At 40.8% G+C, this 12594-nt stretch overlaps 1 protein-coding gene across 1 annotated transcript in view; it reads right to left on the bottom strand.

Moving 5' to 3' along the window:
• Positions 1-12594, bottom strand: part of LOC132400424 (uncharacterized) — a 36740-nt gene that overhangs the window by 15213 nt on the left and 8933 nt on the right. The window contains exon 3 of the mRNA XM_059981362.1: positions 10242-10376. Within this exon, the coding sequence (XP_059837345.1) occupies positions 10242-10376 (135 nt within the window). The remainder of the gene's footprint in view (positions 1-10241; positions 10377-12594) is intronic.

Genomic DNA, 12594 nt, shown 5'->3' with positions numbered 1-12594 from the left:
TATTTTCACTCAGCTTCACTGAACTGCTCCCACACTCTAGGACTCATTATCACATGTTCTTGATACTTACTGCCTACTTACTTATTGTTATGATGTATTTTGTCTCTTTGGTATTGCACAGTTTGTTGTTCTTTGCGCATTTGTTGTTTGCCGGTCCTGTTGGCTGTGGTCTTTCTCTGATTCCATTGTGTTTCTGCACTTACTCTGGATGCCCTCAAGGCAATAAATCTCAGGGTTATATATGGTGGCATTAATTTTGAACTTTGAAATATTTTGAATTGACCCCAAAAGTGTAGTTTTCAATGCAAAGTCGAAGTTGAAAACTACTTTATATTAACTGAAAAATACACATGTACAGTGGTGCTAGAAAGTTTGTGAACCCTATAGAATTTTCTCTATTTCGGCATAAATATGACCTGAAATGTGATCAGGTCTTCACACAAGTCCTTAAACTAGATAAAGAAAACTCAATTAAATAAATAACACAAAACATTATACTTGCTCAATTATTTATTGAGAAAAATGATCCAATATGACATGTATTTGTTGGAATAAGTATGTGAACCTCTGGGGTAAAGCCTTCTACAAAAGCTATTTGGAGTCACTGGAGGTGTGGGTTGGAGAGGTGCCCTGCCCTAAAAAGACACTCAAAGTCAGCTTACTGACAGAGCCTGCTCTTCTCAAGAAAGATCTGTTATGTGCACCATGCCTTGATCAAAATAACTTTCAGAGGACCTTAGAAGAATTGTAGAGATACATGAAGCTAGAAAATGCTAAAGACCTGAGTGTTCATCAGTCCAGAGTAGAGAATCTCTCCACAAATGGAGGAAACTCAGTATTGTTGCTACTTCCCCTAGGAGTGGGTGCCCTGCAAAGATCACACCAAGAGCACAACGTGCAATGCTGAAGGAGGTGAAAAAGAACCCAAGGGTAAGAAAGACCTGCAGAAATCTCCAGAAATTGCTGAAGTCTCTGTTCATGTGTCCACTATAAGAAAAACACTGAACAAAAGTGGTGTTCATGGAAGGACACCACGAAGGAAACCACTGCTCTCTAAAAAAAAAGCAGTGTTACACGTTTCAAGTTTTCAAAGGTCCACCTGAACATTCTACAATGCTTCTAGGACAATATTTTGTGGACAGATGAGACAAAAGTTGAACTTTTTAGCAAAAATGCACATTGCTATGTTTGGAGGAAAGAGGGCACTGCACACCAACACCAAAACCTCATCCCAACTGTGAAGTGTGGTGGAAGGAGCATTATGGTTTGGGGCTGCTTTGCTGCCTCAGGGCCTGGACAGCTTGCAATCGTTGAGGGAACAATGAATTCAAAATAGTATCAAAACATTTATAGGAGAATGTCAGGGTAGTAGTCTGTCACCCGGAGCTTAATAAAAGTTCGATACTGGAACAAGACAATGATCTGAAAGACAAGAGTAAATTCACAACCAAATTGTTTAAAAAGAAGAAAATTTGTGTTTTGGAATGGCCGAGTCAAAGTCATGACCTCAATCCTATAGAAATGCTGTGGAAGGACCTGAAGCAACCAGTTCAAGCAAGGAAAGTTCACGAACATCCCAGTGTTGAAATAATTTTGTAAGGAGAAATGGCTTAAAATCCCTCCAAACTGATATGCAAGACTGATAAACAGTTACTGGAAAGGTCTGGTTGAAGTTATTGCTGTGCAAGGAGGCCACATTAATTACTGAAATCAAAAGTGCACATATTTTTCCAACAAATACATGTAATATTGGATCATTTTTCTCAATAAATGAACAAGTATAACGTTTTTGTGTTATGTATTTAATTAGGTTCTCTTTATCTAGTTTTAGGACTTATATGAAAAGCTGATCACATTTTAGGTCATATTTATGCAGGAATAGTGAAAATCCTACAGGGTTCACAAACTTTCTCACACCACTGTATGTGGCTTATAGTAATATTAATCACTTAAAGTACTGCTTTTCCAATGAAGACTTCCAATTTTGGAAGGAATTATAGGCTAACTTAAATGAAGTAAACTTGAAACAATAATGCTTGGATGAAAATACTATGAAAGAATATATAGAATGCAGTTTTATATTTTATAAACTTTGAGGAAATGTACATTTTTAATTAAAATTGCAATTCTGTCTGTATTTAGTTGAAGACACATATTGGAATAAACCACTGAAAGAGCAGAACCAAGTAATCTCAAATGAAGTTAGCAATTTAGAAAATACAATTTATTGCTCATCAAGAGGATGATTTTCAGCAACATGGTCAGATAAATTTAATCCTTGAAGACGGCCATAATGAAATCCTGAATGAAATAAAGGTGGGTCTCTTTGAGGCAAAGACAGGACAAATTATTATGGGGAACATTTAAATAACACGATAATAAATGATTACTTTAAACACAAGGTTCTATTCAGAACCTTGATTCCAATATGTTTACTGAAGTGCCATTATGCAGATTTGAAGCATGGTCACTATGAACACCATACTTTAAGAGGGTTGAGTCAGTGATGCTGTCACTTGCTAAAGGGATGCAGAGAAGGCAGATTCTGACACGAAGAGCACGCATTGCATGTTTGATATCAACACAGCTCACCCCATATTCTCCAGTTCAGACCCTCTCTTGATGTTGCACAGCAGAACACTTATTAGTGGGAAGGCCTTCCTACTAATGCGACTTAGGTAAGTTGATGTCTGATTGTTACTGGCTGTTGTTAGAATTAAACAGTTATGAGTATTTTTTGTGGTACTCATGGGTATAGAGATTGGTTTCAAAGATTCACAGTACATTTATTATCAAATTATGTATGCAGTATACAACCCTAAAATTCCCCACAGACAGTCACAAAGGAATGACAACTATGGAACCAATCCGCTCAAACGAAAAAACATCAACCACCACCACCCCTTCCCCTGTGTGCAAAAAAATTGGGCAAACTTTGACAAAAAACCGAGTGAAAACAGAATGTGCAGCACAAAATCAAAAGGCATATTTCAGTCCTGTTGGTTGGGCAGGCACTTGAAGTCATTGATGAGACTTCATGCCAATCAGTTTCACCCAAGCATGCATGTCTTTGTAGACATTTCCCTTGGAGTTTGCGTGACTAAAATAATGACAACAGAGCACAGAGAACAGAACGGACAGCTGGTGGACAGGAAGGAGGAATCTCACTGGGAGGCCAGCTCAACCATTTGAGATGCAATTCTGAACTTGTGCTTTATGAAGTTAGTTCTGAATGAAAAGTAACCCCAGCTTTGGAGAAGTACTGCTTAGCTGGCAGCAATCAATGTCACCACTTGCCCTTCATAAGATGTACTGAGCTGAACTCATTTCATTCTCTCCAGCCAGTGAATACCTTGCGGGCCAGGAGACTAAATTATTCATTTTTCAGAATCTAGGATTTATTGATCCTCCCTTTTTGCCTTTGAACTGAGGAGCTTTCAATCCTTTGAGTCAACATTTGAGTCAACCAAACAAATGAGTCTGGGATCTGTAATGTATGGATCTATTGCTTTTAGAGCAATAACCACCCCCACCCCACATTGAGCATTACATATTGATCTGTTGTCTGCAAAAACACATTGTTCTCTTCCTCTCACTTGCTGCAATGCAAATGCACAAGTTAAAGCCGCCTCCCGCGTGAGTGCTTTTATTTAATTGACATGTAGTTGTGCACAGACACAACAACTTGGTGATGAGTACGAGCCCGAGTGTCAGAAAATATCACCAACTGTACTGACAGTTACGGGACGAAACGACGACAGTTAAACGGCACGAGAAGGCCATCAGAGAGGCTAATAAATGTGTTAAGCACAGTGCACAGTAACAGTGAAAGACATGCTGAACTTAAAGTGAAAATATTGTGTTGATGGCTTCATTTGGAAAAGTTGATGAACTTGATGAAGGCTGGGAGTTGTATATCACCGATGTGAAACTGTATTGTAACGCGAACAACATGGAGGAGGAGAAGAAAGCCCCTTTTACGGGTGCAAGGAACCACAGTCTCTTATGCAACCTGGAGAGCCCTGAAGAGCAAGCAAGAAAGACGTTCGATGAAATTGTTACAATTCTACAAAATCAATGGGCCCTAAACTGTTGGTAATAGCTGAGAGATTTAGATTTTACGAAAGGAACCAGTCAAAAGCTGAAAGCCTTCCTGAATACATTGCAGAATTGTGTAAACTTTCCCAGTACTGTGACTTCAGAGACGGACTTTCTGAAACATTAAGGGACGGGCTTTTATGTGGCGTACATAATCAAAACACTCAAACAAGGCTACTGACAGAAAGAGACCTAATCCAGGTACGTGCATTGACCATTGCAATATCGTTAGAAACTTCAGCAAAGGACATAGCTGAACTACAGAAAAGGAGGTTAGGATGTGAAACACACAAAATGTCCCTGAATGGTGCAAAAAGCCAAAAATGTTAGCAACGTGGTAAATCATCCGTGATGCAAATGATTGTTGGTTCAACGTAAAAGTCTGCAGGAAGTGTCACAGACAAGGTCACATAGAGAGAGTGTGCAAGGTGCAACTGAGTGAAAAGTCTCAAACACAAAACCAAGCAAATGCATGAATTTACTGAATGTAAAACAGAATCAGACAACATAGAGTCTGACAAAGGGGAGCTGTCATGCCTAGAACTGCATAGAGTTACTGAAGCAGATCACAATATAATATGGATCACAACAGTTGTGTCTGGTGTAAAAGTGAAAATGGAGCTGGATAGCAGGTCAGCTTTGTTTATAATTCCAGAGGCTGAATACAATAGATTGTTTAAGTGTCTCCCAAAGGCAAACTGAGAGTAAATGCAACATATAGAGGCTAAACACAACATTTAGAGCTTCATGTATTGAAAAGTGGAGGGCCAACATTCAGTGTGTCCTCAACAGGCAATGGCAGCCCAAATGATAGCACTAACCAGATTGGCACAGTTTCTTAATGTGAATGAGGTGGTGTTTGAGAAGGGGATATACATAGCCACACAGTCATGGGTATAGCGAGAGTAGAGCAGTGGGCTAAGCACACACCCCTGAGGTGCACCAGTGTTGATCGTCAGCGAGGAGGAGATGTTATCACCAATCCACCCAGATTGTGGTCTTCTGGTTAGGAAATCGAGAATCCAATTGCAGAGATACATACAGAGGCCCAGGTTCTGCAACTTCTTAATCAGGATTGTGGGAATGATGGTATTAAATGCTGAGCTATAGTCGATGAACAGTATCCTGACATAGGTGTTTGTGTTGTCCAGGTGGTCTAAAGCCATGTGGAGAGCCATTGAGATTGTGTCTGCCGTTGACCTATTGTGGCGATAGGCAAATTGCAAATGGTCCAGGTCCTTGCTGAGGCTGTTCAGTCTAGTCATGACCAACCTCTCAAAGCATTTCATCACTGTCGATGTGAGTGCTACCGAGCGATAGTCATTAAGGCAGCTCACATTATTCTTGTTAAGCACTGGTATAATTGTTGCCTTTTTGAAACAAGTGGGAACTTCTGCCCATAGCAGTGAGAGGTTGAAAGTGTCCTTGAATATTCCGCCAGTTAGTAGGCACAAGTTTTCAGAGCCTTACCAGGTACTCCATCGGGACTTTCCGCCTTGCGAGGGTTCACTCTTTTTAAAGACAGACGAACATCAGCCTCCGAGACAGAGATCACAGGGTCATTAGGTACAGCGGGGATCTTCACAGCTGTAGTTGTGTTCTCCCTTTCAAAGTGAGCAAGGTGACGTTGAGTTTACCTCTCCTCTCGTTCCACCGTCCTGACCTTTTCAATCTGGTTTTACGACAATTCAATAATTCTGCCATTCACATTACCAATAATAAGTTCTTTTTTTTGTTCAGTGCAGATTATTAGGTGAATTGAACTTTCAGTGCTGCTCTGGGTTTCAGCTCTGGTCTGTGGATTATTAGGCCAGTTACAGAACACAGCTCTAATATGCTTGTTGGAAATCTGAAAGATACACAGAAGATGCTGGAAAAAAATTAGCAGGGCAGGCAGCATCTGTGGAAGATGTAACTTGACCAAAAATGGGAAAGAGGGGAAACAATTTTCAGTAGCAGAGAAGTGGGGAGGGATGGGTCGAACAAAGGTAGTATCTCTGATATGGTGAGACCAAATGAGTGAATACAGCAAACACGAGGAAATCTGCAGATGCTGGAAATTCAAGCAACACACACAAAATGCTGGAGGAACGCAGCGGGTCAGGCAGCATCTATAGGGAGAAGCGCTGTTGACGTTTCGGGTCGAGACCCTTCGTCAGGACTCATCTATAGTGAGAAGCACTGTCGACGTCTCGGCCCGACACGTCGACAGCGCTTCTCCCTACAGATGCTGCCTGGCCTGCTGTGTTCCACCAGCATTTTGTGTGTGTTGAGTGAATATAGCAGTAAGGTCAGATTAAACTTTGTGCGGTGTCCTGCTTACGATAAGACTGAAGGTTGTGCCCAGTTGGACTTACTATATTATACAGTTAAAGAAAAACTGAGCCAAAACGATGGAGACAAATAGTAAGTTCTGAAGTAGACAGAAAGAAAGAGTGAGCTACCTAAAGTTGGAGAAACAGCAGTTAAACTCAGTTGAGAATCTGGGCAGATTCACCAGCAAAGCTGTTGAATCAGGGTAGGCTCCATATGCAATGCGTCCAGAATAATTTAAGATATGATTCCTCAAGGTTGGTCATTTTAACTGTGCAGAAGGTAACAGACAGAAGGAGCAAGAGTGGGAGTGGGGATGGGAACTGAGGTGCATTGCAAAGTGACCTCAGACCTGTATTTAGTTTGTCCATTGGAGAGGAGATCACATTGTAAACACCAAATGCAATACACCTCGATAGGAAGAGGCAAAAGGACAGGTGACATGGACTCATGAGGATCACAGGTGTAACACCTGTGTCACGCTCGTCTTATTTCATGTGACTGGTTATGGCATTCATTCTGAGAAAATCAGATTACGCAGTACTACACTGGGTGCTAGAAGGCCATCAGAAACTCCAGGAGGAGGCTCAGAATAGAAAACACTCAGTTCTGGAAGTAAGTTTTGTTTATAAAAATGGTAATATATACAAAATATGAATAAGAACAATTCAAAATTCCAACATGCTGTTTAGGTTCCAAATCTCAAACATCAAATGAAAACCAAATTTTTGTTTAGTTAGAATCAGTGAGATTCATTAGAATAACATTTATTACTCCAATTTCTTTATTTAATTTGATCTAGTCTTATTCCCTATGTAAAGGTTTACAGACTAACATTTTTTAAAAAATTTACCCCCAGTTAGTTAGGAAACTAACTGAATTCCTATTCTCAAGTATTATGGAGAACTTCAGTTTTAGTTTGTTAGTATGCCTACAAATTCAAATTCAACACGAAAAATATGTACATACAGCTTAACTCCTTTCATAACAAATTCTCCAACATCATAACTTTCAAATAAAGTAGATCGCATTGAGTAACTTAGCAAACTCCATAAGACACAGGAGCAGAGTTAGGCCATCTGGCCCACGGAGTCTGCTCCACCGTTCAATCATGACTGATCTGTTTTTCTCCTCCTCAGCCCACTTCCTGGCCTTCTCCCCATGATCTTTGATCCCTTGTTCAATCAAGAACCAATCAAGCTCTGCCTTAAAAATGCCCAATGCCCTGGCCTTCATAGGTACCTGTGGTAATAAATTCCACAAATTTACCACCCTCTGGCTAAAGAAATTTCTCCACATCTCTGTTTTAAATGGATGCCCCTCTTTCCTGAGTCTGTGCCCTCTTGTCCTAGACTCCCCCACCATGGAAAACATTTTCCCCACATTTACTCTGTCTAGGCCTTTTAACATTCAAAAGTTTAGAATGAGATCCCCCCCACACCACCACCCCCCCGCATCCTTCTAAATTCCAGCAAGTACAGTCCCAGAGCTATCAAATGTTCCTCATATGATAACCCTTTCATTCCTGGAATCATTCTCGTGAACCTCCTCTGAATCCTCTCCAATGCCAGCTCATCTTTTCATAGATGAGGAGCCCAAAACTGTTCACAACACTCAAGGTGAGGCCTCACCAGTGTCTTATAAAGCCTCAGCATTACATCCTTGCTCTTGTATTCTGGACAAAAGCACACAAAATGCTGGAACTCAGCAAGCCAGGCAGTGTCTATGGAAAAAAGTCCAGTTGGCATTTCGGGCTGAAAGCTAGCCGATAATACAGACTGTACTTTTTTTTCCATTGATGCTACCTGACCTACTGAGTTTCTCCAGCGTTTTGTTTGTGTTGCTTGGATTTCCAGTATCTACAGATTTTTTCTTGTCTTGTATTCTTGACCTCTGGCAGTGAATGCTAACATTGCATTTGCCTTTCTCTTCAACTCTACCTGCAAGTTAACTTTTAGGGTGTCCTGCACAAGGACTCCCAAGTCCCTCTGAATCTCAAATTTTTGGATTTTCTCCCCGTTTAGTAAATTGTCTGCACATTTATTTCTACTACTAAAGTAGATGACCATGCATTTTCCAATGTTGTATTTCATTTGCCACTTTCTTGCCTATTCTCCTAATCTGTTTAAGTCATTTTGCAGCCTACCTGTTTCCTGAACACTACCTGCCCCTCCACCGATCCCCGTATCATCTGCAAACCCGGCAACAGGCCATCTATTCTATCATCTATATCATTGGTCTACAGCATAAGAAGAAGCCTTAGCAAAAATAATCAGTTCTTGCAGAAAATCAAATTCAGATTCTTCGAATGAAAATAACCTTGTACATCTAACCATATTAAATCCTCTACATCATGAAACATTTTGATCCCATGCTGGTTCTTTGATCTTGGGTGGCTTGCTATCTTGTTTCTTGGTTCGTTGGATGATGTATTTGATCATCCATAGAAAATCCATTCACAATACTTACCCAAAAAAAGTACCCAAATCCCTTGGCATGATTTAACAGAACTTATTCCCAGTTTCACAGTAGAGATCTTGGACACTGGTCTCTAGCGAAATTGTCTCGCTATAGCTACTGCCTGTTGTAGCTGTGGCTTCAATAAATTTTTTATCACTATTGCCTCTCCTCCAGGGGTTTCACTCTGAGGTTTTCAAGTAAAGCCTGATTTATACTTCTACATCTATGCCATAGGTATCACGTACCCTACGCCATAGGGTGACTTGAACCTCCCAAAAAAGTAACTCATGCGTTGCGGCGATGCAGACCGCAACAACTGTGATTGGTCAGCTTGGTAGCATCGCATTTCCTCCTACACAGTTGCTTCTTCTCCCCATATCTGTACACCGATGCGAAATAGATGAACCAAATCATCAAATCTATCTGCCGACATGCGAAAATGTTTGAAATACATTTCCTCATCCACATCTCTCACGAAGAAACTCAACACAGTGGCAAGGAAACCCCACCGCCAACTAGTGTTTTGGCGCACACCAACGCATGCTCGCTACGTCGTAGAGCCTACACAGAAGTGAAAATCAGGCCTATGGCGTAGCCCATACGCAAAAGTATAAATCAGTCTTAAGTAGTGTAGAGATACTCACTACTAATTCCACCCTTAACAGCTTACATCTTTAGCTTCCTATAGATTGCAACATTTCCCTCACTTGTGCATGCCTGCAACAGCCGTGCCTCATTCTCGCAAAGCTTTTTTCCAAGTTCTCTTTGATAAACATTGTTTTCATCCCTCCACAGGTGGAGCTTTCTCATGTTACATCTTTGGGTTTAATTAACCTGGGTTACACCCGCAGTGTAAGGGCCCATTACATATGGTACAACTGAATTGTCATATGCCACCCACATGTTCCTTTGTCGGCAGTACATGGTAACCTATTTATACCACAGCTGGACGAATTTACAGCTTCAAAGTACAGCAGGTGTCTAATCATACCTGGCATACTGTCAATGAATGCCTCGACCTCTGACCTAAATGAAAGAAGTTTTTTTTTAATCCATTGAGATAAGGAGACAATTTATATTCTTTTTTTGTTTCAGTAGATTTCAATAGGTACGCTTAATGTCAGAGAAATGTATACAATGTACATTCTTTTTCTTCACAAACATCCAAGAAAACAGAGTGGTGTCCAAAAGAATGAATGACAAATAGAACGTTAGAACCCCCCCCCCCCACCAGCTCCCCCTCCTATGCACAAGTAGCACTGAGGCAATGACCCCCTCCACCCTCCCCTACCAGCAAAAAAGCATCAGCACCCACCACCGAGCACTCAAGCGTGCAGCAAAGCATCAATAAAGTCACAGACTTGCAGTACCCCAGAGACTACTCGTTCGCCCGGTAATTTGGGATATCAAAATAACGGCCAGTCGTGAGACCCCCGAGAGCGGGTCCCATTCCCGCGAAGAACCAATGTCAGAGAGTAACTCCAGGTCAGGGTCTTCGAAAGAACCTTGAAAAGGAAAAAAAGAGATATCAAGGACCGAAGTAGAGCTGTTTCCGAAGATGCAAGCAAAGGAGTCGCTGTTTAGCACCACCATCACTTCACTCCTGCCCCGAAGTCCATCTTTCCACCATCAGTGACACTTATTTTGTTTGCCACATTTCAAACAAAGATCAATGTGAAGAAAAGCAAAATCTTATTCAAATAAGAATACACTTTGTGATGAACAGTTCACTATTCAGTGCTCCCCTCACAACAGTGAAGGAATAAAATTATTCCTTAATTACACTGGCTGAAATAAAGCCTGTAAAGAGACAAGTAATTTCATCAACAATGTCAGCACTTTCACCTTTCTGTCATATGCAATTACTGATGTGCACTGAAGAGAACTGGAATTTCTCTAGAGGAATAATCTACAGTCAACACATCATTGCTTGGAAGCAGAGATACTGGCGATGTTGAGAACCTGGGCATAGAACTCTCTTGTTGATGACACCTGCAATGGGGATTTTAATGCGATTTTAGGAAGAGCGAAGCCATGAAATTTAATGAGGTGCTGGTGATAATAGATTATATACAGTGGTTCATGGAATATTTAAAAAAGTGTTAATTAGCAACTAAATGTCATTTTTTGCATGAAACAGTTCCAATCATTTTTATGCCATGAGAGAATCTTGCGAGAACACTGACTTTTAGAAGCATTTAATGCCATAAGATACTTTTAAGCAGATGAGCAAAGGGAAATGTAACCTGCCCAGCAAATGAAATTGTTAATCAGAGCAAAACAACATTTTTTATGCAAATCCACCTTCAGGAAACTATACAAATTGTTTTCATGCAGAACTCTTCACAACTACCATTCTGAGAATATTTTTAGTTGTAACATATCCGTAGAGAAATCCTGAAAATATTAAAAGCTGCTTTTTAGTGCATGACTTCAGATGTTCCACTGCTGAGTGATCATCGTGAGAAGTGGGAGGAGGGAGCCTCCCCTGATTAAACGGCATTGTGGTGAATCTGCCCAGATTCTCAACAGTGTTGAACTGCTGTGGACAAACAGCAGCACATTGACCAGCGGATATGATATGGCATTTAGTCAAATTTTAACTAGCCAAGCATTCCTTGAAAGAAGAATTTCATTTTCTGGACCATTAACTCCACAGTGAGGAAAACAGAAGAAAATTACATCAGAGACCAAGCTCAGAGATTGTTATCCGATTCAGCCGAAGGAAGTATTCAGGACAGTCTCTCTGAGCTGAGATACTGACAAATGTCATTAGTCATTAATAATGGCACAGGATAGCCACCTTTGAAGAAGAAATCATCTAAAAATTTCCCCATAGATTTATTGTAAAATTTTAAGATTAATTGTTAATGTCCAACAAGTTGCCCAAGGCTCCTTGCACATACATCCACCTGCTCAAGAATTCTTCGTAAAAGAGAAAACAAACACAGATGAACCGGTATCCCCACCCTTGCCACCATCATCGTTGATTTTCTCCACTGTTCAAGATGTTTTCATTGTTGATGGACGAGCAAAAAGCAAGCATCACCCTGAGTTCACAAAAACATTTTTCCATACTTTTTCATCGTGATAAAGCTTTTGTCAAAATCTCTGTGTCCCATTTTCCAACGAGCTGTATGTGAACACAACTTGTCCATTCTCCTCACTAACCACTCAATTCCTTGTCATGACACTTTGTGTTGTCAAGCAGAAGCAATGAAAGAAGAAAATCCATTCAGACCCTTCACTACCAATCATACCAGCAATCCTAGCCACCTAGCACCCACACTCTCCCTGCCAAGAAGGAGATTACCAGAAGAGCGATGAATGAGGAGTGCAAGGGGTAAGGAGTTGGGTTGGGGGTGATAGAATATGTGAAGAATGGACTGTTTGCCATGATATCTGGAGATGTTGAGGTCTTCAAGCTAAAAATCACAGAGATTTCACACATCATGTATTGGGTGGCTGATCAGATGATGAAATCCAATGCCTTCATCTGTGAGATCCAGAAAGCTTAACAGCTTTATATTTAGATGCTGCAACACCGTCACTCCATTCTTCAATGAAGATCTGTTTCTGGAGCCTTGTTGGGAGGTCCACTAGATGCTGGGAGGGTCAGTGGCACCAAAGTGCAAATACTACTCACTCCTATACTGAGGGTTTGTAACTGAGTGCTGATCAATTTACAGTCAGCCTTTGCTAATTATACCAGTACCCATGATA

This window comes from Hypanus sabinus, chromosome 10 (genome assembly GCF_030144855.1).
Source record: "Hypanus sabinus isolate sHypSab1 chromosome 10, sHypSab1.hap1, whole genome shotgun sequence".
In the NCBI taxonomy this organism is placed as follows: Eukaryota; Metazoa; Chordata; class Chondrichthyes; order Myliobatiformes; family Dasyatidae; genus Hypanus; species Hypanus sabinus.
This window is presented reverse-complemented; position numbering and strand designations above follow the sequence as displayed.